Below are 26057 nucleotides of genomic sequence, written 5' to 3' on the forward strand. Positions count from 1 at the left end.
TTGCCAGGAGACAAGTTAAATGGAAGACAGATTAAAAGGAGAAAAACAGATACACTGACTGTAGGGTTTGAATGTAGGTGATGTAGGTTGATGTTTCTGGACTCAAAACTACAAACATTATTTCAAACTGACTCTGGCTGGAACTAAATTTGTTAAGGAAAAAAACAACATCAAACTTACACTCTGACAGATCACAGTCCTCTGCTCTCAGTAGTGGAGATGCTCCCTGTGATACAGTTCTTGAAAACAGAGCAGAATAACTTGTGGCTTATCAAACTCCGACTGAGCAGTGCTGAGCTCCTGCTGCCTCCTTTCACTCCCTGCTCTCTCAAACACACTCCACTCCTCCTGAAAGGTGAAGTGTGAATGAACAGAGACCTCTGGTGGCCGTGTTCTTGCTGCATTTTTATGCACAATATTCACAAGTATATCATCAAAAGGCCATCAAGATTTCATAACTTGATAAACTAACAAATGCACAGACAAACACAAGGTACATTAACAAATATTATACATTTCAGTTGTCCTACGTTAATCACTGAAAATTTTGCTGCATCAGATTTGACATCATGACTAAAAAAGAATAACTTCAACATAAATCATTAGCCTGGTTCAAGACCCCTGCTGCTTGCTCAGGCTTGCAAGTTAACACATATAAAAATAAAACCCAGACGAGGAAGATACAGTAATGTCTTACTATTGTGGCGTGTGCAGAACATTTAGCAGCCATGAATTATTCCCCCACAGATGCCAACACAGTCTGCTGTGTTTGTGTAACAGATTTTACACGTGCATAGAGGAAATGATATGTAAAGGACTTAAATTTGTATTTATCTGTCAGCAGTGATCTGCCAATCTACACCGATAAACTATTACAGACTGAGCACAAATAAGTTTAAAACCAACCAAAAAAGTGATCAATCATAGCTTCTGGAAGGAGAACTGAATTGTTGTTTTGTATCTGATAAATAACTGAATCTTTACCCACTAAAATAAGGAGGTTTTCTTTGGAGTCACTTAGTGTTAAATTCGACAAAACATCACATTTTTTTCCTCCCAGTTTATTTTTCTTAAAAAAAGTGTTTATCAAAAAGCATAAAACAATATGTTAAACAAAACATAACTTTTTTAAATGAAGGTTTAATTGCTAAATTAACGAATCAATTAAATTATCCTAAAAATAAAATTACCTTTATAAAAGCACAAAGGAATGACTCAATGCAACTGATTTTCAAAACGTTTCATCATCATAAACAACAACAAAGGACTGAATACTGATGTCATCATTCTCATGAAATGGAAGTTCCCAGTTAGAGATGTAAAAGGATGAAGGCTTTCCATCTGCCAAACACAATTTCAAATCAGCCCCAGGTGTTTGTGTCATCATAGCCAGAACGTCTTTTCAGGTCATGTCACAGTGACCTCAGTCCCTCCTTCAACCGGGATGGGTGTAGTTCTAGGTGTAGTTCCCCCTCCGGATCCAGTGTGGCGATCCTCCTGTAATGGCTGGCGCAGACCCACGTGATGAGTCCCTCTGCCTTCAATGCTGGTTTGAGATCATGCAGGTTAGTGGCTGCAGGGGTAGACAGGGCTCCTTTCACCTGGGGACAAACAGCTGAGAGAGCATTGCACAAAACGGAGTGAGTGGGGTGAGTGGAAAGTGTAGAAAAAAAAGAAAAGAGCAACAAAAAGCAACAACAAAACATCGGGCAGGTTGGTAGGACCAGTAGCTGCAGGCCGGAAGACACGCAGCTTCAAAGCCGGGGACACCTGCAGAAAGGGACAGAGAGAGGGAGACAGAGAAGGACAAAGACAACTACGGGAGAGAACAGAGTTAATGACATACAGTGGTGACAATTGTGGGGTGAGAGGTGAGGAGAGAGGGTCAAAAGGAGGAAAGGAGCTCAGTTCATCGGCGGATGGGTCCCCAAGCAGTCTAACTATAGTAGCATAACTATAACTAACTATATGCTTTATTAAAGAGGAAGGTTTTAAGCCTAGACTTACAAGTAGAGAGGGTGTCTGCTTCCCGACTAAGAACTGGGAGCTGGTTCCACAGGAGAGGAGCTTGATAGCTAAAGGCTCTACCTCCCATTCTACCTTTGGAAATTCAGGGAACCACAAGTAGGCCTGCATTCTGAGATCGAAGTGGTCTACTGGGATGATATGGTGCTATGAGCTCTTCTATATATGGTGGAGTCTGACCGTTAAGAGCTTTATATGTAAGAAGCAGGGTTTTAAATTCTATTCTAGATCTATTCTTATGGCTACCTGGTGCTCAATATTTTACAGTGAGTTCTATTTACAATTTTTACAGAAAATTCCAAATTACAAAAACAAAGTGCGGAGCTCACTGTAAGTCCAGTAGTCGCGTACAGAATGCTGGGTTGGTTGGGAGTGGCAGAGGTCGGGCCGCTGGGCTGCTGTCATCTTTTATAAATGGAGAAGGACGCTCCATCCTGTCCAATCAGGTGGCGACATTGAGTTTGAATGGACCAATGGACCACCTGTGGCCCCACCCCCTCAGACACACCCACATAAAAACACACCCACACAAAAACACAGGAGGAGGAGGAAAAAGACAACATAACAATAACACACGTAAGGACTTGGGTCATAACACGGGTGTGTCGCTGAGTAGGTAAAATTGATTAGAAATGTGAACAACTGGTGGTGAACCTCGGGCGTCTGTTTAGATAGCAGGCTAATATAGGTGAAATGTCGGATTTGTAAACATTAGCTGGTTATGTTTTACAAGAGCAGGTGCTTGTGTAATACAAGCATATGTTACAACTCAAGTATTAATTCTTGTGTGAAGAAATTAATTTATTTAATTATTTGTTTTTTAATTATTTATTTAAGTAAAATAAGAGGTGAAATTAATCAGTAAACAGTTTTGACATGGTCTGTACTCTGATTTTGGATGGACTATCAGAGGCCCTGTATCTTTCATAAGACCCATGTCATATTTATGAGCTGCCCAAAGATTTTGGAATTTGCTCGAGCTTTGGTGGTAAACTGCTCTCTATGATGGTAAAGGCTGAAGCATGTGCGGTGTCATGGCCATCAATGAGCTGATCTGATGCTGGTGGTACATGCGCCCAGTTCTTGCCAGCTCCAGTCAGAAGGTTTAGCCAATGGGAAATGTTGAGTGTCGTCTTTAAATAGTAATTCCTGTTTAGAGGAGAGTGAGACAGAGGCAACTGCAGCAGTCATGGTCCAATACACATTTGTCAAGCATATCACTTCAGATTCCCCATTTTCAACATACCACTGACTTTCATATTCACCTTCTGGTCCTACATTTATGTGTGCTGTGCAGTGTAGTGACTTATGATGTTGGAATATTTCTGTTTTTGTGTGTGTGAATGTGTGGGTGACCTGATCTGATTTCTGCTACTGTATGGATGTTACCTGATCCAATGAAACCGCAAGGGGGCACAAGCCAGTGTCTTCTTGTGCCAGTCCCAAGTCTGGATAAATGCAGAGGGTTGTGGCAGGAAGGGCATCCGACGTAAAACACATGCCAAATCAAACATGCGAATCGTGACAAAGACTTCCATACCGGATCGGTCGGGGCCCGGGTTAACAACGACCGCCACCTGTGCTGTTGACCTACAGGGTACCGGTGGAAATTGGACTACTGTTGGTCGAAGACGAAGAAGAAGAGGAGGAAGGTGTGTTCGTAGGCAGAGAGAGAAGAGGAAAGCTAAGAATGTAGGACTGACAGTAGGGACTTTGAATGTTGGTACTATGACAGGGAAGGCTAGGGAGTTGATCGACATGATGCAGAGAAGGAAGGTGGACATACTGTGTGTCCAGGAGACCAGGTGGAAAGGTAGCAAGGCTAAAAGCTTAGGAGCAGGGTTCAAGTTGTTTTACCATGGGTCAGATAGGAAGAGAAATGGAGTAGGAGTTATATTGAAAGAGGATTTTGTGAGGAATGTTCTAGAGGTGAAAAGAGTGTCAGACAGGTTGATGAGTCTGAAGCTGGAAGTTGAAGGGGTGATGTTCAATGTTGTGAGTGGTTATGCCCCACAGGTAGGATGTGAGTTAGAAGAGAAGGAGAAATTCTGGAGTGAGTTAGATGAAGTGATGCAGATCATCCCCAGAGGGGAGAGAGTTGTCATTGGTGCAGATTTCAATGGGCATGTAGGTGAAGGGAACAGAGCTGATGAGACTGTTATGGGCAGGTTTGGTCTTCAGGACAGGAACGCAGAAGGTCAGATGGTGGTTGACTTTGCAAAGAGGATGGAAATGGCTGTAGTAAACACTTTCTTTCAGAAGAGGCAGGAACATAGGGTGACGTACAAGAGCGGAGGGAGAAGCACTCAGGTAGACTACATCTTGTGTAGACGTTGTAATCTGAAAGAGATCAGTGACTGTAAAGCATTGGTAGGGGAGAGTGTAGCCAGACAACACAGGATGGTGGTGTGTAAAATGATGCTGGTGGTGAGGAAGATGAAGAGGACTAAGGCAGAGCAGAGGAGGAAGTGGTGGAAGTTGAAAAAGGAAGAATGTCGTTTAGTTTTCAGGGAGGAGCTGAGACAGAATCTGGGTGGTTTGGAGGTGCTTCCAGATGACTGGACTACTACAGCTAATTTGATCAGGGAGACAGGTAGGAGGGTACTCGGTGTGTCATCTGGAAAGAGGAAAGCGGACAAGGAGACTTGGTGGTGGAACGAGGAAGTTCAGGAGTGTATACAGAGAAAGAGGTTAGCTAAGAAGAAGTGGGACACTGAGAGGACTGAAGAGAGTGGACAGGAGTACAGGGAGATACAGCGTAAGGTGAAGATAGAGGTGGCAAAGGCCAAACAAAGAGCATATGAGGACTTGTATGCTAGGTTGGACACTAAAGAGGGAGAGGTGGATTTGTACAGGTTGGCCAGACAAAGAGATAGAGATGGAAAGGATATGCAGCAGGTTAGTGTGATTAAAGATAAGGATGGAAATGTATTGACAGGTGCCAGGAGTGTGATGGGAAGATGGAAGGAGTACTTTGAAGAGTTGATGAACGAGGAAAATGAAAGGGAACGAAGAGTAGAAGAGGTGACTGGTGTGGAGCAGGTAGTAGCAAAGATTAGTAAGAGTGAAGTGAGGAGGACGTTGAAGAGGATGAAGAGTGGAAAGGCAGTTGGTCCTGATGACAAACCTGTGGAGGTATGGAAGTGTCTAGGAGAGGTGGCAGTAGAGTTTTTGACTAGTTTGTTTAACAAGATCTTGGAGAGTGAGAGGATGCCAGAGGACTGGAGGAGAAGTGTACTGGTACCAATTATTAAGAACAAGGGAGATGTGCAGAGCTGTGGCAACTACAGAGGAATAAAGCTGATGAGTCACACAATGAAGTTGTGGGAAAGTGTAGTGGAAGCTCGGCTAAGGGCAGAGGTGAGTATTTGTGAACAGCAATATGGTTTCATGCCTAGAAAGAGTACAACAGATGCAGTATTTGCTTTGAGGACGTTGATGGAGAAGTACAGAGAAGGTCATAGGGAGTTGCATTGTGTCTTCGTAGATTTAGAAAAAGCGTATGACAGGGTGCCGAGAGAGGAGCTGTGGTATTGTATGAGGACGTCTGGAGTGGCAGAGAAGTATGTTAGAGTGGTGCAGGACATGTATGAGAGCTGTAAGACAGTGGTGAGGTGTGCTGTAGGTGTGACAGAGGAGTTCAAGGTGGAGGTGGGTCTGCATCAAGGATCGGCTTTGAGCCCCTTCTTGTTTGCTCTGGTGATGGACAGACTGACAGATGAGGTTAGACAAGAATCTCCCTGGACTATGATGTTTGCAGATGACATTGTTATTTGTAGTGAGAGCAGGGAGCAGGTGGAGGAAAATCTAGAGAGGTGGAGGTCTGCTCTGGAAAACAGAGGAATGAAGCTTAGCCGCAGCAAGACAGAATACATGTGTGTCAATGAGAGGGACCCAGGTGGAACGGTGAGGTTACAGGGAGCAGAGGTGAAGAAGGTGCAGGACTTTAAGTACTTAGGGTCAACGGTTCAGAGCAACGGTGAGTGTGGAAAAGAGGTGAAGAGGCGAGTGCAGGCAGGTTGGAACGGGTGGAGAAAAGTGTCAGGTGTGTTGTGTGATAAAAGAGTATCAGCGAGAATGAAAGGAAAGGTGTTCAAGATGGTGGTGAGACCAGCAATGTTGTTCGGCTTAGAGACAATGGCACTGAAGAAAAGACAGGAGGCAGAGCTGGAGGTAGCAGAGCTTAAGATGTTGAGGTTCTCTTTGGGAGTGACGAGGATGGACAGGATCAGGAATGAGGACATCAGAGGGACAGCTCATGTTAGATGTTTTGGAGATAAAGTCAGAGAGGCCAGATTGAGGTGGTTTGGACATGTTCAGAGGAGAAACTGTGAATATATCGGTAGAAGGATGCTGAGGTTGGAGCTGCCAGGCAGGAGGTCTAGAGGAAGACCAAAGAGGAGATTTATGGATGTAGTGAGGGAGGACATGAAGTTAGTTGGTGTGAGTGAAGAGGATGCAGAGGATAGAGTTAGATGGAGGCACATGATTCGCTGTGGCGACTCCTGAAAGGGAGCAGCCGAAAGGAAAAGAAGAAGATGGATGTCACCTGATCCAGCGTCTGCACCCCCTGCTCTCCCACTCAGTCAGCCTGTTGCTTATTCACAGAGCAGTCCCTCATGACCCTGGACATGGTGTTGTGTAGTTAAGCTTCTGTTGATGGAGGAGTGCTGGCTCCATTCACTGTTGGCCCGGGCATGGTAGAGGAGGCAGTGGAGGAGCAGTGTCCAGAGCTGGACCCACCTTGTGAAACTTAGACGATACAGGATACAGAGGTTCAGTGTTCATTTTTTGATCTATATACTGTATGTTCTGGTTCTATCTGTGTTCTATCTGCGTTTCATGTTCGTTTGTGTTCTGTCTTCTAAACATTCTACTCTCCCTCACATGACATTCATCGTTCCACATCCTGAATGCCTTCCAGTCAGCTTGGAACACCTTGTGTTTTGTTTTATTTTTATGCTCTGCACTCTCCCTTTCTTTCTTTTCCAGTTCGTCTTTTAATTAGGTTAGCTGTAAAACCGCCAATTTCATTTATTTAGGAAACCACAATTAACACTATTCAGTCAATTGATTAAAACTGTTTAAACATTTTTCCACACAATGGTAACAATTCAGTTGGTAAACTGTGCCCAGGCCAGGCACTCACTTCTTAGTACCCAGTACCATTTCTCTTGTAGCCTGTTCTTTAGCGCCATCAGTCCTCGTGCGGTTCAGATATCACTGTGCTGTATACAACAGTCAATAATCAATAACACAACGGTTAAACTACAATGACAACGTCTTGTCACCTTGTCAGCTCACAGTCTTGGTTATGGTGAGTTTAATCAGCAAAACAGGGAAACATGGAGAGCAGACCAGAACTACACTCATGAGTGGGTCAATCACATTGACAAGGTTTTACAGGTTATGGTTTCTTTTAACCACTCAGCTCAGCAGCTGAATTTATATAAAAAGCACAAAGGAATGACTCAATGCAAATCAACCTTGCAGAACATACACACAGTGGTCTAATTCAAATCTAATTAGCAAGTATCTGAAACCCATCATCTCCTATGTGTTACTCACTGGGACAGCTTCCTGATGAAGCTCTGGTCTAAAGACAGTGCCGACAGAAGGTCTGCTGAGGTGCGAATGTAGCATTTGGTCACCATAAACAGGCATTTTGCATTTGAAGGAAATGTTTTTCTCTCACAAATAGCAAACTAACCAGGAGAGTAGAGGAATATTAGGTAAGAATTTAGCCAAGTTGAAAGATATAAAATATGTCAATGATATGCAGTACAACAGAGCAAAGACAGATAATTTTGCAAATGTTCAAGTGAAGAAGGACAGTATAAAAAGGGTCTGACTGTCTGTGGCATCTGATTCATTTCAAAGTTACAGACTGAAGGATTTAAAAAGTTAAACCTGAACAAACAACACACAGCAACAAAGAGACAAGGGTTAAAGACATAACTGTACCTGTGTTTTTTTGGTTGCCGATGACTGCAGCAACACAACCAAAGGTCAATGCCAAGGCTAATACAACAAAAGTACATCCTTTGAAAAAATGAACAAACAAAAAACAACTGTTAATCTGATACACTCAACATTAATATGAATACTGACTTTAGGTCACCGGAAGATTAACTTACTGAAATCTCTATTTTTACAACCAGATTCTTTATCAAATCCTGCAAAAACAAACGTCACGTGATCAGATTTATGAAGTAATTATTGATCTATAAATCTGTATCTCTGGATGTTTTTCCTCACCATCAGTAAATGTCTGATTGAGCTCAGGAATCACCATAAACACTTCTTTCTGAGGACCTGAGAGGACTCTCGCTACACATCCAACCTGGATGCTGCTGTCATGGAACCCAGACAGCAGAGCTGTGGTGCAGACAGAGACCGTAGCGTTGGTGTTATTGACACTGACAGTGCTGTAGTGGGAGAAGTTGAGGCCTTGTTGTGTGACGCTCAGCATCACAGTGGGAGCAGGTCGACCTGTAGCTGAGCAGGACACAACTGACTCTTCAGTACCGTTTGACTGTGTGACATGAAGGACGGGCTGATGCAGCTCTGCAAAGACAGATATCACATGAAGGACATTGTTATAGACATTTGCTTCTGACATGACACATTTGGTCCTGAATTTACTTTGCATGGAGGATTAGAACAATCTGTTGTTCTACCATCAGATTCTTACCATAAACTTGGAGGCACGTTTTGCCAATGAAAGCACCAAAATTGTAAGTGTTAAACAAACACAGATAGCAGCCTTCGTCCTGGTCCACAACGTTTCTAATAATTATGGAGCTGTTCTTCAGTTCAGCAACTTTAAATCGCACTTTATCTCCAAAGCCAGAATTCACTAGTTGTCCAAAGTCAGTGTGGTAGGTGGCCATGTTCTGGTCCTGATCAGGTAAAACATTCTGCCATGTGACTTGAACCACATCTTCAGGTTCCATGAACTTACAACCTAAAAGAGCCTCTTCTCCCACAGCTGCCAGTTCAGTCTCCCGTGTTTCAATCAGAGCTGCACCTGTAATTATACATCATTATATTAATACACATACAATATACAGTATTGAAAGAACTTGAGGTCATTATACAAAGGATGGGACCCTCAACGTGCACCTTGGACCCTCTCCGCACTCCCTTGGTAAAAGCTAATGTCTCAGACATAAGCTCCCTCATCACCAGCATCATTATTACTCCCTCCAGAGCTGCTAAGTCCCATCATAATTGAAAACTGCAAGAATTACACCACATCTAAAAAAAAAAAAAAAAACCCTCCCTGGATCCTGATGTTATGGTAAACTATCGTCCAATCTCCAACCTTCCATTCCTGTCAAAGGTCCTGGAAAAAGCTCTTAGCCCAGCTTCAGGATCACCTCAAAAGATACATCCCCCCCTCCCACAGCACAGAGACAGCCCTGGTCAGGGTCACCAATGACCTCCTAAAGGTTGGTGACCAGCGCTTCCCATCACTTGTCATTCTTCTGGATCTCACTGCCGCAGTTGATACAGTTGACCACAAAATTCTCCTTCATCATCTACAGTATATCGCTGGAATTTCTGGCACTGCTCGGGGGGTGGTTTGGGTCCTATCTCACAAATAGAGCTGAGTATGTGGCCCTGGGGGATGCAAAATCTCTGCCACATTCGGTCATTAATGGGGTACAAAGGGGTCGGTTCTTGGGCCAACCCTTTTCAACATCTATATGCTCCCACTGGGCCACGTCATTAGCAAGCATGGAGTCTCCTTCCACTGCAATGCTGATGATACTCAGCTCTGTGTGAGGTTGAGCCCGACCTCCCCGACACTTCCGTCGACTCTCACCTGCTGCCCTGAAGACACTGAGGTGTGGATTTCAGAGAACTTCCTTCAGCTGAACAGCACTAAAACTGAAGCCCTTCTAATTGGTACCACCCAGCAGCTTCATTCCTCCCCCATTAACTGCATGTCCTTTTCTGGCCACAGCATTACACTCTCCTACTCTGTTAACAACTTGGGGGTCAAGTTCGACCCCCACCTGTCATCCAAAACACATGTCCAACACCTCTTTAAAATTGCATTTTTTCCATCTCAGAAACATAGCCAAACTCCATCCCTCCCTCCCGCTCGCTCGCCCAAGCTGAAAGGCTGATCCAAGCCTTTGTCTGCTCCAGGCTGGACTACTGCAATGCCCTCCTCCTTGGGATCTTTGGCAGATGCCTTGAAAAGCTCCAATACATTCAAAACAGTACAGCCAGGATCCTTGAGGGTGCGGAAATATGAGCACTAGTGATGGGCGATACCAGGGATTTCAGATTCGATCCGATACCAAGTAATACCTTGGTTAGTATCGCGATATCGATCTGATCCGATATCCAGAGTGTTATGTTAATTCTGTCATCTGATCACGATGAAACACAATCACGTGAGCTCTTACAGGGAATAATTAAAAACATTAAAATGACAGCAAAATCATTGTTCAACCTATTGGCATTTTTAACATTTTCATTATTTCTAGTTCTGACTAGTTCTAGTCCATGACACTTTCTTTATCAGGTGAACAGTTTATGTCACTTGATATCCATGACTCACCCTCAACTACATGTATGTCTTATATACCAATCTGTATTTCCTTCCCTTTGTTTAAAACCAATTATGAATTAGACACACTTTGCCTATTTCTACAATTCTCTTGAAACAAAACATTCGTAGCGAAATAGTACGTGAATAAAAATGATACATTTCGGTCCGAAATGCTGCCTGTGCTTAGGAGGCGGAGCCGCCAGCCGGCCGAGCACGTGTTGAAGTTTAGTTGAAGCTTAAGCTTAAAATATTGCGTTATACCGCAACGAAACATGCAACGTAAGTATTTGTAATTTCTGTCTCACCTTTCAGAAAGAGTGACAAAAAAACTAGGGAAAATAAAACCACACAATCTGCCATCTCAGCTACAGGCTTCACTTTCCCGCTTGATTTTAAAATTTACTTCCGCCTTCTTCTTCTTCTCTTTTCTTCTTCTTCTTCGCGGCTTCAGGGCAGCCTGCATGCCATCAGTTGCATTGCTGCCATCTTCTGGCTTTAACATCTCCCTACATATACTATACTCTTACATTCTTGACATCAGGCCTTTGAACACTGCACCTCTACACTGATTATTTGGCTCCAGTTTGTCCTCTAACCCCACATTTAACACTCATGTTTTCTCCACTCACCCATCATGTGCTCTCTCTCAACTATGTGCTTCCTACAGTTTAACATGACATGTTCCACCCTTAATAACTCCTGACATTCTTCACACAGCCCAGTCTGATGTTTCCCTATGAAGTGAAGAGTACAATTTAAATGACCATGTCCTATTTGTAGCCTGGTCATTAACCACCTCCTCATTTCTATTCCCTCCCCTGCTCCTTGTGACCTAACACTAGCCTTCTTTTCCTGATCCAAGTACTGCTGCTTAATTTCTCCCCATACTATGTTCAATCGAAGGGAAATGTGAAATCGAAGGAAAGGTGTTCAAGACGGTGGTGAGACCAGCGATGTTGTTCGGCTTAGAGACAGTGGCACTGAAGAAAAGAGAGGAGGCAGAGCTGGAGGTAGCAGTGCTTAAGATGTTGAGGTTCTCTTTGGGAGTGATGAGGATGGACAAGATCAGGAATGAGGACATCAGAGGGACAGCTCATGTTAGATGTTTTGGAGATAAAGTCAGAGAGGCCAGATTGAGGTTGTTTGGACATGTTCAGAGAAGACATTGTTAATATATCGGCTGATTTACAATGCGCAATACTGTGTTTACAATTTGCATCTGGTGTCGTGTTTTTTTTTTTTTATAATTTATTAACTGTACTTCCCAGCTTCCTGCAACAATATCTAAAACTATGTAGTGACGTCACCTATCTCACACTGGTTCCTACTTCCTGGTTGAGTAAACAATGGACCACTCGCATATCGGGGATTTAGGCATCAATGACTAGGCAGCTCTCAGTTATAATGTCTGTGGAGTGTGGTTCCTTATAAAGTGGAAATAAAGAAATGTCATCCGTGTTCAGCGTTAGTGAGCTATGCGTTGCGTCAAAATCCGGGATGCTCATTATGCACTTGTTTATGCGGAATGGATGTGACGGATGTATGACTTGAATTGACTTCCAGTCAACGAGCGTAAATAACAGAGCTATACATCGACGGGAAAGTTCTACCGAGTGGATTTCGCAATAGTCAGGAACAAGTCTGACACCAGGAATTCCTAAGAAGCACTTGATATCCATGACTCGCCCTCATCTACATGGATGTCTTATATACCCATCTGTATTTCCCTCCCTTTGTTTAAAACCAATTATGGATTAGACACACTTTGCCTATTTCTACAATTCTCTTGAAACAGAACGTTCGTAGCGAAATAGTCAGTGAATAAAAATGATACATTTCGGTCCGAAATGCTGCCTGTGCTTGGAGGCGGAGCCGCCAGCCGGCCGAGCACGTGTCGAAGAAGTTTGGTTGAAGATTGTGGATCATGGGGCTGATCGGCGGAAGGAAAAGTAGTTCCTATGCGGTGCATCACAAATAATATACAAATTGATGTAGAAGGAGCAGAAAACATTCGGATATGACTGCAGAGAAAATATGAATAAATAAACAGAAAATATCGATATTTTAACTTGAGAATCGATACTTAAAAATTGGCCGTCAAAATCGAAATATAGATTTTCTGGTATCGATCCGCCCATCATTAATGAGCACATCACTTCTGTTCTCCGGACACTTCACTGGGTCCCCATCCACTTTTGCATTTAATACGAAGTCTGTCTAATTACCCACCAGTGCATCCTTGGAAATGCCCCACAATAGCTTAAAGAACCCCTCACATCGCAAACTACAACAAGACATCTTCGTTCCACCAACACTTATCGCCTCTACCCCTCCAGAACCAAACTCCACACAACGGGGGATCGAGCCCTCTTAACAGCTGCTCCACGGCTCTGGACACTCTGCCTGAGAACGTGAGGGCACCACAGCCTGTGGACTATTTCAAAAAACGGTTAAAGACGTTTCTGTTCGGTAAAGCAGTGATTATTACTTTTTAATGTTATATTATGTTTTATACGAACTTTCCATTGTAAACTGACACCGCGTAAAATATTGCGTAATAACGCAACGAAACATGCAACGTAAGTATTTGTAATTTCTGTCTCATCTTTCAGAAAGAGTGACAAAAAAACTAGGGAAAATAAAACCACACAATCTGCCATCTCAGGTACAGGGTTCACTTTCCCGCTTGATCTTCGCGGCTTCAGGGCAGCCTCCATCCCATCAGTTGCATTGCTGCCATCTTCTGGTTTTAACATCTCCCTACATATACTATACTCTTACATTCTTGACATCAGGCCTTTGAACACTGCACCTCTACACTGATTATTTGGCTCCAGTTTGTCCCAGATTTAACACTCATGTTTTCTCCACTCACCCATCATGTGCTCTCTCTCGACTATGTGCTTCCTACAGTTTAACATGACATGTTCCACCGTTAATAACCCCTGACATTCTTCACACAGCCCAGTCTGATGTTTCCCTATGAAGTGAAGAGTACAATTTAAATGACCATGTCCTATTCGTAGCCTGGTCATTAACCACCTCCTCATTTCTATTCCCTCCCCTGCTCCTTGTGACCTAACACTAGCCTTCTTTTCCTGATCCAAGTACTGCTGCTTAATTTCTCCCCATACTATGTTCTTTCCTTCCACCTTTGAAAGTTTAATATCAACATCTATATTTAACTGTTTAATAGCTTGCTTTGCCAACCTGTCCACTCTCTCATTCCCTACAATGCAGTAACGGGCAGGGACCCAGATTAATTGTACATCTGTTCCCTGTCTTACTACTGCAGAGGGAATCATCAGTGCTTCCATCAACAAGTCTTGCTGACACCTTGATGTACGTGGTCTATTACTGCACAGAGCAGAGTCACTGCATGTCATAACCAAGTTGGGTCTGGTTTGCTGCACCCAGTCAAGGGCTACCACAGTGTAATAAAGCTCAACTGCACACACACTCAGAGAGTTTGATATTCTTGTGGCGATACCTGCTCCTTGGGATGGGACTGTAACTGCAGCACTAGTTACTGTAAAGCTACTCAACAGCTGTACTGGGAACAGATCACTGGCCTATTTTCAGGACCAAATGGTGGAAACAGCAGGGATCAGGCAATAAAAGGCATTTGATCAGGCTCTACAAGTGACCTGCCTGGGAAAGAAAAACCCACACAAACCACAGGTTGGACCTGGTCCAGACACCAGAGTTTTATGGCTCTTTTACACCCTCAAACATCTGGCTTCAAACATGCAGCCTGCTCCTGTTGGGCAACACTTGAGCCGCTTTTCCATCACAAACACGCTTCTTATGTCAAATCTGATTCAGTCAATCAACTGTAGCCTTTTAATGTGAACCTCCAACAGATGCACAATAACATGCAACTTTCTAAATATATTCATGGAAGGTTGGTGGTTGGACAAGCGTGTGATTGTTCCATTGAGGTCAATTCAATTCTTTTAAAAGTGAATTTAACTTAACCGGGACAGGGGGAATAAAAGTAGGCTGGCAACCAAAATCTTCAAGTCACCTCTGCATGCAGATGTGCAATAAACATTGTTGTCACAGCTGGTTCATTGCCAGGAGACAAGTTAAATGGAAGACAGATTAAAAGGAGAAAAACAGATACACTGACTGTAGGGTTTGAATGTAGGTGATGTAGGTTGATGTTTCTGGACTCAAAACTACAAACATTATTTCAAACTGACTCTGGCTGGAACTAAATTTGTTAAGGAAAAAAACAACATCAAACTTACACTCTGACAGATCACAGTCCTCTGCTCTCAGTAGTGGAGATGCTCCCTGTGATACAGTTCTTGAAAACAGAGCAGAATAACTTGTGGCTTATCAAACTCCGACTGAGCAGTGCTGAGCTCCTGCTGCCTCCTTTCACTCCCTGCTCTCTCAAACACACTCCACTCCTCCTGAAAGGTGAAGTGTGAATGAACAGAGACCTCTGGTGGCCGTGTTCTTGCTGCATTTTTATGCACAATATTCACAAGTATATCATCAAAAGGCCATCAAGATTTCATAACTTGATAAACTAACAAATGCACAGACAAACACAAGGTACATTAACAAATATTATACATTTCAGTTGTCCTACGTTAATCACTGAAAATTTTGCTGCATCAGATTTGACATCATGACTAAAAAAGAATAACTTCAACATAAATCATTAGCCTGGTTCAAGACCCCTGCTGCTTGCTCAGGCTTGCAAGTTAACACATATAAAAATAAAACCCAGACGAGGAAGATACAGTAATGTCTTACTATTGTGGCGTGTGCAGAACATTTAGCAGCCATGAATTATTCCCCCACAGATGCCAACACAGTCTGCTGTGTTTGTGTAACAGATTTTACACGTGCATAGAGGAAATGATATGTAAAGGACTTAAATTTGTATTTATCTGTCAGCAGTGATCTGCCAATCTACACCGATAAACTATTACAGACTGAGCACAAATAAGTTTAAAACCAACCAAAAAAGTGATCAATCATAGCTTCTGGAAGGAGAACTGAATTGTTGTTTTGTATCTGATAAATAACTGAATCTTTACCCACTAAAATAAGGAGGTTTTCTTTGGAGTCACTTAGTGTTAAATTCGACAAAACATCACATTTTTTTCCTCCCAGTTTATTTTTCTTAAAAAAAGTGTTTATCAAAAAGCATAAAACAATATGTTAAACAAAACATAACTTTTTTAAATGAAGGTTTAATTGCTAAATTAACGAATCAATTAAATTATCCTAAAAATAAAATTACCTTTATAAAAGCACAAAGGAATGACTCAATGCAACTGATTTTCAAAACGTTTCATCATCATAAACAACAACAAAGGACTGAATACTGATGTCATCATTCTCATGAAATGGAAGTTCCCAGTTAGAGATGTAAAAGGATGAAGGCTTTCCATCTGCCAAACACAATTTCAAATCAGCCCCAGGTGTTTGTGTCATCATAGCCAGAACGTCTTTTCAGGTCATGTCACAGTGACCTCAGTCCCTCCTTCAACCGGGATGGGTGTAGTTCTAGGTGTAGTTCCCCCTCCGGATCCAGTGTGGCGATCCTCCTGTAATGGCTGGCGCAGACCCACGTGATGAGTCCCTCTGCCTTCAATGCTGGTTTGAGATCATGCAGGTTAGTGGCTGCAGGGGTAGACAGGGCTCCTTTCACCTGGGGACAAACAGCTGAGAGAGCATTGCACAAAACGGAGTGAGTGGGGTGAGTGGAAAGTGTAGAAAAAAAAGAAAAGAGCAACAAAAAGCAACAACAAAACATCGGGCAGGTTGGTAGGACCAGTAGCTGCAGGCCGGAAGACACGCAGCTTCAAAGCCGGGGACACCTGCAGAAAGGGACAGAGAGAGGGAGACAGAGAAGGACAAAGACAACTACGGGAGAGAACAGAGTTAATGACATACAGTGGTGACAATTGTGGGGTGAGAGGTGAGGAGAGAGGGTCAAAAGGAGGAAAGGAGCTCAGTTCATCGGCGGATGGGTCCCCAAGCAGTCTAACTATAGTAGCATAACTATAACTAACTATATGCTTTATTAAAGAGGAAGGTTTTAAGCCTAGACTTACAAGTAGAGAGGGTGTCTGCTTCCCGACTAAGAACTGGGAGCTGGTTCCACAGGAGAGGAGCTTGATAGCTAAAGGCTCTACCTCCCATTCTACCTTTGGAAATTCAGGGAACCACAAGTAGGCCTGCATTCTGAGATCGAAGTGGTCTACTGGGATGATATGGTGCTATGAGCTCTTCTATATATGGTGGAGTCTGACCGTTAAGAGCTTTATATGTAAGAAGCAGGGTTTTAAATTCTATTCTAGATCTATTCTTATGGCTACCTGGTGCTCAATATTTTACAGTGAGTTCTATTTACAATTTTTACAGAAAATTCCAAATTACAAAAACAAAGTGCGGAGCTCACTGTAAGTCCAGTAGTCGCGTACAGAATGCTGGGTTGGTTGGGAGTGGCAGAGGTCGGGCCGCTGGGCTGCTGTCATCTTTTATAAATGGAGAAGGACGCTCCATCCTGTCCAATCAGGTGGCGACATTGAGTTTGAATGGACCAATGGACCACCTGTGGCCCCACCCCCTCAGACACACCCACATAAAAACACACCCACACAAAAACACAGGAGGAGGAGGAAAAAGACAACATAACAATAACACACGTAAGGACTTGGGTCATAACACGGGTGTGTCGCTGAGTAGGTAAAATTGATTAGAAATGTGAACAACTGGTGGTGAACCTCGGGCGTCTGTTTAGATAGCAGGCTAATATAGGTGAAATGTCGGATTTGTAAACATTAGCTGGTTATGTTTTACAAGAGCAGGTGCTTGTGTAATACAAGCATATGTTACAACTCAAGTATTAATTCTTGTGTGAAGAAATTAATTTATTTAATTATTTGTTTTTTAATTATTTATTTAAGTAAAATAAGAGGTGAAATTAATCAGTAAACAGTTTTGACATGGTCTGTACTCTGATTTTGGATGGACTATCAGAGGCCCTGTATCTTTCATAAGACCCATGTCATATTTATGAGCTGCCCAAAGATTTTGGAATTTGCTCGAGCTTTGGTGGTAAACTGCTCTCTATGATGGTAAAGGCTGAAGCATGTGCGGTGTCATGGCCATCAATGAGCTGATCTGATGCTGGTGGTACATGCGCCCAGTTCTTGCCAGCTCCAGTCAGAAGGTTTAGCCAATGGGAAATGTTGAGTGTCGTCTTTAAATAGTAATTCCTGTTTAGAGGAGAGTGAGACAGAGGCAACTGCAGCAGTCATGGTCCAATACACATTTGTCAAGCATATCACTTCAGATTCCCCATTTTCAACATACCACTGACTTTCATATTCACCTTCTGGTCCTACATTTATGTGTGCTGTGCAGTGTAGTGACTTATGATGTTGGAATATTTCTGTTTTTGTGTGTGTGAATGTGTGGGTGACCTGATCTGATTTCTGCTACTGTATGGATGTTACCTGATCCAATGAAACCGCAAGGGGGCACAAGCCAGTGTCTTCTTGTGCCAGTCCCAAGTCTGGATAAATGCAGAGGGTTGTGGCAGGAAGGGCATCCGACGTAAAACACATGCCAAATCAAACATGCGAATCGTGACAAAGACTTCCATACCGGATCGGTCGGGGCCCGGGTTAACAACGACCGCCACCTGTGCTGTTGACCTACAGGGTACCGGTGGAAATTGGACTACTGTTGGTCGAAGACGAAGAAGAAGAGGAGGAAGGTGTGTTCGTAGGCAGAGAGAGAAGAGGAAAGCTAAGAATGTAGGACTGACAGTAGGGACTTTGAATGTTGGTACTATGACAGGGAAGGCTAGGGAGTTGATCGACATGATGCAGAGAAGGAAGGTGGACATACTGTGTGTCCAGGAGACCAGGTGGAAAGGTAGCAAGGCTAAAAGCTTAGGAGCAGGGTTCAAGTTGTTTTACCATGGGTCAGATAGGAAGAGAAATGGAGTAGGAGTTATATTGAAAGAGGATTTTGTGAGGAATGTTCTAGAGGTGAAAAGAGTGTCAGACAGGTTGATGAGTCTGAAGCTGGAAGTTGAAGGGGTGATGTTCAATGTTGTGAGTGGTTATGCCCCACAGGTAGGATGTGAGTTAGAAGAGAAGGAGAAATTCTGGAGTGAGTTAGATGAAGTGATGCAGATCATCCCCAGAGGGGAGAGAGTTGTCATTGGTGCAGATTTCAATGGGCATGTAGGTGAAGGGAACAGAGCTGATGAGACTGTTATGGGCAGGTTTGGTCTTCAGGACAGGAACGCAGAAGGTCAGATGGTGGTTGACTTTGCAAAGAGGATGGAAATGGCTGTAGTAAACACTTTCTTTCAGAAGAGGCAGGAACATAGGGTGACGTACAAGAGCGGAGGGAGAAGCACTCAGGTAGACTACATCTTGTGTAGACGTTGTAATCTGAAAGAGATCAGTGACTGTAAAGCATTGGTAGGGGAGAGTGTAGCCAGACAACACAGGATGGTGGTGTGTAAAATGATGCTGGTGGTGAGGAAGATGAAGAGGACTAAGGCAGAGCAGAGGAGGAAGTGGTGGAAGTTGAAAAAGGAAGAATGTCGTTTAGTTTTCAGGGAGGAGCTGAGACAGAATCTGGGTGGTTTGGAGGTGCTTCCAGATGACTGGACTACTACAGCTAATTTGATCAGGGAGACAGGTAGGAGGGTACTCGGTGTGTCATCTGGAAAGAGGAAAGCGGACAAGGAGACTTGGTGGTGGAACGAGGAAGTTCAGGAGTGTATACAGAGAAAGAGGTTAGCTAAGAAGAAGTGGGACACTGAGAGGACTGAAGAGAGTGGACAGGAGTACAGGGAGATACAGCGTAAGGTGAAGATAGAGGTGGCAAAGGCCAAACAAAGAGCATATGAGGACTTGTATGCTAGGTTGGACACTAAAGAGGGAGAGGTGGATTTGTACAGGTTGGCCAGACAAAGAGATAGAGATGGAAAGGATATGCAGCAGGTTAGTGTGATTAAAGATAAGGATGGAAATGTATTGACAGGTGCCAGGAGTGTGATGGGAAGATGGAAGGAGTACTTTGAAGAGTTGATGAACGAGGAAAATGAAAGGGAACGAAGAGTAGAAGAGGTGACTGGTGTGGAGCAGGTAGTAGCAAAGATTAGTAAGAGTGAAGTGAGGAGGACGTTGAAGAGGATGAAGAGTGGAAAGGCAGTTGGTCCTGATGACAAACCTGTGGAGGTATGGAAGTGTCTAGGAGAGGTGGCAGTAGAGTTTTTGACTAGTTTGTTTAACAAGATCTTGGAGAGTGAGAGGATGCCAGAGGACTGGAGGAGAAGTGTACTGGTACCAATTATTAAGAACAAGGGAGATGTGCAGAGCTGTGGCAACTACAGAGGAATAAAGCTGATGAGTCACACAATGAAGTTGTGGGAAAGTGTAGTGGAAGCTCGGCTAAGGGCAGAGGTGAGTATTTGTGAACAGCAATATGGTTTCATGCCTAGAAAGAGTACAACAGATGCAGTATTTGCTTTGAGGACGTTGATGGAGAAGTACAGAGAAGGTCATAGGGAGTTGCATTGTGTCTTCGTAGATTTAGAAAAAGCGTATGACAGGGTGCCGAGAGAGGAGCTGTGGTATTGTATGAGGACGTCTGGAGTGGCAGAGAAGTATGTTAGAGTGGTGCAGGACATGTATGAGAGCTGTAAGACAGTGGTGAGGTGTGCTGTAGGTGTGACAGAGGAGTTCAAGGTGGAGGTGGGTCTGCATCAAGGATCGGCTTTGAGCCCCTTCTTGTTTGCTCTGGTGATGGACAGACTGACAGATGAGGTTAGACAAGAATCTCCCTGGACTATGATGTTTGCAGATGACATTGTTATTTGTAGTGAGAGCAGGGAGCAGGTGGAGGAAAATCTAGAGAGGTGGAGGTCTGCTCTGGAAAACAGAGGAATGAAGCTTAGCCGCAGCAAGACAGAATACATGTGTGTCAATGAGAGGGACCCAGGTGGAACGGTGAGGTTACAGGGAGCAGAGGTGAAGAAGGTGCAGGACTTTAAGTACTTAGGGTCAACGGTTCAGAGCAACGGTGAGTGTGGAAAAGAGGTGAAGAGGCGAGTGCAGGCAGGTTGGAACGGGTGGAGAAAAGTGTCAGGTGTGTTGTGTGATAAAAGAGTATCAGCGAGAATGAAAGGAAAGGTGTTCAAGATGGTGGTGAGACCAGCAATGTTGTTCGGCTTAGAGACAATGGCACTGAAGAAAAGACAGGAGGCAGAGCTGGAGGTAGCAGAGCTTAAGATGTTGAGGTTCTCTTTGGGAGTGACGAGGATGGACAGGATCAGGAATGAGGACATCAGAGGGACAGCTCATGTTAGATGTTTTGGAGATAAAGTCAGAGAGGCCAGATTGAGGTGGTTTGGACATGTTCAGAGGAGAAACTGTGAATATATCGGTAGAAGGATGCTGAGGTTGGAGCTGCCAGGCAGGAGGTCTAGAGGAAGACCAAAGAGGAGATTTATGGATGTAGTGAGGGAGGACATGAAGTTAGTTGGTGTGAGTGAAGAGGATGCAGAGGATAGAGTTAGATGGAGGCACATGATTCGCTGTGGCGACTCCTGAAAGGGAGCAGCCGAAAGGAAAAGAAGAAGATGGATGTCACCTGATCCAGCGTCTGCACCCCCTGCTCTCCCACTCAGTCAGCCTGTTGCTTATTCACAGAGCAGTCCCTCATGACCCTGGACATGGTGTTGTGTAGTTAAGCTTCTGTTGATGGAGGAGTGCTGGCTCCATTCACTGTTGGCCCGGGCATGGTAGAGGAGGCAGTGGAGGAGCAGTGTCCAGAGCTGGACCCACCTTGTGAAACTTAGACGATACAGGATACAGAGGTTCAGTGTTCATTTTTTGATCTATATACTGTATGTTCTGGTTCTATCTGTGTTCTATCTGCGTTTCATGTTCGTTTGTGTTCTGTCTTCTAAACATTCTACTCTCCCTCACATGACATTCATCGTTCCACATCCTGAATGCCTTCCAGTCAGCTTGGAACACCTTGTGTTTTGTTTTATTTTTATGCTCTGCACTCTCCCTTTCTTTCTTTTCCAGTTCGTCTTTTAATTAGGTTAGCTGTAAAACCGCCAATTTCATTTATTTAGGAAACCACAATTAACACTATTCAGTCAATTGATTAAAACTGTTTAAACATTTTTCCACACAATGGTAACAATTCAGTTGGTAAACTGTGCCCAGGCCAGGCACTCACTTCTTAGTACCCAGTACCATTTCTCTTGTAGCCTGTTCTTTAGCGCCATCAGTCCTCGTGCGGTTCAGATATCACTGTGCTGTATACAACAGTCAATAATCAATAACACAACGGTTAAACTACAATGACAACGTCTTGTCACCTTGTCAGCTCACAGTCTTGGTTATGGTGAGTTTAATCAGCAAAACAGGGAAACATGGAGAGCAGACCAGAACTACACTCATGAGTGGGTCAATCACATTGACAAGGTTTTACAGGTTATGGTTTCTTTTAACCACTCAGCTCAGCAGCTGAATTTATATAAAAAGCACAAAGGAATGACTCAATGCAAATCAACCTTGCAGAACATACACACAGTGGTCTAATTCAAATCTAATTAGCAAGTATCTGAAACCCATCATATCCTATGTGTTACTCACTGGGACAGCTTCCTGATGAAGCTCTGGTCTAAAGACAGTGCCGACAGAAGGTCTGCTGAGGTGCGAATGTAGCATTTGGTCACCATAAACAGGCATTTTGCATTTGAAGGAAATGTTTTTCTCTCACAAATAGCAAACTAACCAGGAGAGTAGAGGAATATTAGGTAAGAATTTAGCCAAGTTGAAAGATATAAAATATGTCAATGATATGCAGTACAACAGAGCAAAGACAGATAATTTTGCAAATGTTCAAGTGAAGAAGGACAGTATAAAAAGGGTCTGACTGTCTGTGGCATCTGATTCATTTCAAAGTTACAGACTGAAGGATTTAAAAAGTTAAACCTGAACAAACAACACACAGCAACAAAGAGACAAGGGTTAAAGACATAACTGTACCTGTGTTTTTTTGGTTGCCGATGACTGCAGCAACACAACCAAAGGTCAATGCCAAGGCTAATACAACAAAAGTACATCCTTTGAAAAAATGAACAAACAAAAAACAACTGTTAATCTGATACACTCAACATTAATATGAATACTGACTTTAGGTCACCGGAAGATTAACTTACTGAAATCTCTATTTTTACAACCAGATTCTTTATCAAATCCTGCAAAAACAAACGTCACGTGATCAGATTTATGAAGTAATTATTGATCTATAAATCTGTATCTCTGGATGTTTTTCCTCACCATCAGTAAATGTCTGATTGAGCTCAGGAATCACCATAAACACTTCTTTCTGAGGACCTGAGAGGACTCTCGCTACACATCCAACCTGGATGCTGCTGTCATGGAACCCAGACAGCAGAGCTGTGGTGCAGACAGAGACCGTAGCGTTGGTGTTATTGACACTGACAGTGCTGTAGTGGGAGAAGTTGAGGCCTTGTTGTGTGACGCTCAGCATCACAGTGGGAGCAGGTCGACCTGTAGCTGAGCAGGACACAACTGACTCTTCAGTACCGTTTGACTGTGTGACATGAAGGACGGGCTGATGCAGCTCTGCAAAGACAGATATCACATGAAGGACATTGTTATAGACATTTGCTTCTGACATGACACATTTGGTCCTGAATTTACTTTGCATGGAGGATTAGAACAATCTGTTGTTCTACCATCAGATTCTTACCATAAACTTGGAGGCACGTTTTGCCAATGAAAGCACCAAAATTGTAAGTGTTAAACAAACACAGATAGCAGCCTTCGTCCTGGTCCACAACGTTTCTAATAATTATGGAGCTGTTCTTCAGTTCAGCAACTTTAAATCGCACTTTATCTCCAAAGCCAGAATTCACTAGTTGTCCAAAGTCAGTGTGGTAGGTGGCCATGTTCTGGTCCTGATCAGGTAAAACCTTCTGCCATGTGACTTGAACCACATCTTCAGGTTCCATGAACTTACAACCTAAAAGAGCCTCTTCTCCCACAGCTGCCAGTTCAGTCTCCCGTGTTTCAATCAGAGCTGCACCTGTAATTATACATCATTATATTAATACACATACAATATACAGTATTGAAAGAACTTGAGGTCATTATACAAAGGATGGGACCCTCAACGTGCACCTTGGACCCTCTCCGCACTCCCTTGGTAAAAGCTAATGTCTCAGACATAAGCTCCCTCATCACCAGCATCATTATTACTCCCTCCAGAGCTGCTAAGTCCCATCATAATTGAAAACTGCAAGAATTACACCACATCTAAAAAAAAAAAAAAAAACCCTCCCTGGATCCTGATGTTATGGTAAACTATCGTCCAATCTCCAACCTTCCATTCCTGTCAAAGGTCCTGGAAAAAGCTCTTAGCCCAGCTTCAGGATCACCTCAAAAGATACATCCCCCCCTCCCACAGCACAGAGACAGCCCTGGTCAGGGTCACCAATGACCTCCTAAAGGTTGGTGACCAGCGCTTCCCATCACTTGTCATTCTTCTGGATCTCACTGCCGCAGTTGATACAGTTGACCACAAAATTCTCCTTCATCATCTACAGTATATCGCTGGAATTTCTGGCACTGCTCGGGGGGTGGTTTGGGTCCTATCTCACAAATAGAGCTGAGTATGTGGCCCTGGGGGATGCAAAATCTCTGCCACATTCGGTCATTAATGGGGTACAAAGGGGTCGGTTCTTGGGCCAACCCTTTTCAACATCTATATGCTCCCACTGGGCCACGTCATTAGCAAGCATGGAGTCTCCTTCCACTGCAATGCTGATGATACTCAGCTCTGTGTGAGGTTGAGCCCGACCTCCCCGACACTTCCGTCGACTCTCACCTGCTGCCCTGAAGACACTGAGGTGTGGATTTCAGAGAACTTCCTTCAGCTGAACAGCACTAAAACTGAAGCCCTTCTAATTGGTACCACCCAGCAGCTTCATTCCTCCCCCATTAACTGCATGTCCTTTTCTGGCCACAGCATTACACTCTCCTACTCTGTTAACAACTTGGGGGTCAAGTTCGACCCCCACCTGTCATCCAAAACACATGTCCAACACCTCTTTAAAATTGCATTTTTTCCATCTCAGAAACATAGCCAAACTCCATCCCTCCCTCCCGCTCGCTCGCCCAAGCTGAAAGGCTGATCCAAGCCTTTGTCTGCTCCAGGCTGGACTACTGCAATGCCCTCCTCCTTGGGATCTTTGGCAGATGCCTTGAAAAGCTCCAATACATTCAAAACAGTACAGCCAGGATCCTTGAGGGTGCGGAAATATGAGCACTAGTGATGGGCGATACCAGGGATTTCAGATTCGATCCGATACCAAGTAATACCTTGGTTAGTATCGCGATATCGATCTGATCCGATATCCAGAGTGTTATGTTAATTCTGTCATCTGATCACGATGAAACACAATCACGTGAGCTCTTACAGGGAATAATTAAAAACATTAAAATGACAGCAAAATCATTGTTCAACCTATTGGCATTTTTAACATTTTCATTATTTCTAGTTCTGACTAGTTCTAGTCCATGACACTTTCTTTATCAGGTGAACAGTTTATGTCACTTGATATCCATGACTCACCCTCAACTACATGTATGTCTTATATACCAATCTGTATTTCCTTCCCTTTGTTTAAAACCAATTATGAATTAGACACACTTTGCCTATTTCTACAATTCTCTTGAAACAAAACATTCGTAGCGAAATAGTACGTGAATAAAAATGATACATTTCGGTCCGAAATGCTGCCTGTGCTTAGGAGGCGGAGCCGCCAGCCGGCCGAGCACGTGTTGAAGTTTAGTTGAAGCTTAAGCTTAAAATATTGCGTTATACCGCAACGAAACATGCAACGTAAGTATTTGTAATTTCTGTCTCACCTTTCAGAAAGAGTGACAAAAAAACTAGGGAAAATAAAACCACACAATCTGCCATCTCAGCTACAGGCTTCACTTTCCCGCTTGATTTTAAAATTTACTTCCGCCTTCTTCTTCTTCTCTTTTCTTCTTCTTCTTCGCGGCTTCAGGGCAGCCTGCATGCCATCAGTTGCATTGCTGCCATCTTCTGGCTTTAACATCTCCCTACATATACTATACTCTTACATTCTTGACATCAGGCCTTTGAACACTGCACCTCTACACTGATTATTTGGCTCCAGTTTGTCCTCTAACCCCACATTTAACACTCATGTTTTCTCCACTCACCCATCATGTGCTCTCTCTCAACTATGTGCTTCCTACAGTTTAACATGACATGTTCCACCCTTAATAACTCCTGACATTCTTCACACAGCCCAGTCTGATGTTTCCCTATGAAGTGAAGAGTACAATTTAAATGACCATGTCCTATTTGTAGCCTGGTCATTAACCAC

At 43.5% G+C, this 26057-nt stretch overlaps 2 protein-coding genes across 10 annotated transcripts; both read right to left on the bottom strand.

Annotated features, from left to right (window-relative positions):
• Positions 1 to 411: 411 nt before the first annotated feature.
• LOC137125306 (OX-2 membrane glycoprotein-like) lies at positions 412 to 11035 on the bottom strand. Of its 5 annotated transcripts, none has more exons than XR_010914123.1 (7): positions 10900 to 11035; positions 8720 to 9055; positions 8284 to 8592; positions 8163 to 8201; positions 7990 to 8067; positions 6575 to 6777; positions 412 to 1615 (listed from the first exon to the last, which is right to left on the bottom strand). XR_010914123.1 is itself a non-coding variant. In XM_067500572.1 (6 exons), the coding sequence occupies exons 1-6, from the start codon at positions 10952 to 10954 to the stop codon at positions 6671 to 6673; spliced, it is 924 nt and encodes a 307-aa protein (XP_067356673.1). In that variant the 5' UTR covers positions 10955 to 11035; the 3' UTR covers positions 419 to 6670. The 5 variants fall into 5 exon arrangements, 1 of the variants encoding a protein (XP_067356673.1); XR_010914122.1 differs by having other exon boundaries at positions 418 to 1615; positions 2355 to 6777; XR_010914120.1 differs by having other exon boundaries at positions 419 to 1816; positions 2355 to 6777.
• Positions 11036 to 15084: 4049 nt separating this feature from the next.
• Positions 15085 to 25703, bottom strand: LOC137126041 (OX-2 membrane glycoprotein-like). 5 transcript variants are annotated; one of them, XR_010914260.1, is made up of 7 exons: positions 25567 to 25703; positions 23387 to 23722; positions 22951 to 23259; positions 22830 to 22868; positions 22657 to 22734; positions 21242 to 21444; positions 15085 to 16282 (listed from the first exon to the last, which is right to left on the bottom strand). XR_010914260.1 is itself a non-coding variant. In XM_067502441.1 (6 exons), the coding sequence occupies exons 1-6, from the start codon at positions 25619 to 25621 to the stop codon at positions 21338 to 21340; spliced, it is 924 nt and encodes a 307-aa protein (XP_067358542.1). In that variant the 5' UTR covers positions 25622 to 25703; the 3' UTR covers positions 15089 to 21337. The 5 variants fall into 5 exon arrangements, 1 of the variants encoding a protein (XP_067358542.1); XR_010914259.1 differs by having other exon boundaries at positions 15088 to 16282; positions 17022 to 21444; XR_010914257.1 differs by having other exon boundaries at positions 15089 to 16483; positions 17022 to 21444.
• Positions 25704 to 26057: the final 354 nt, after the last annotated feature.

This window comes from Channa argus, chromosome 4, assembly GCF_033026475.1.
Source record: "Channa argus isolate prfri chromosome 4, Channa argus male v1.0, whole genome shotgun sequence".
Lineage (NCBI taxonomy): Eukaryota > Metazoa > Chordata > Actinopteri > Anabantiformes > Channidae > Channa > Channa argus.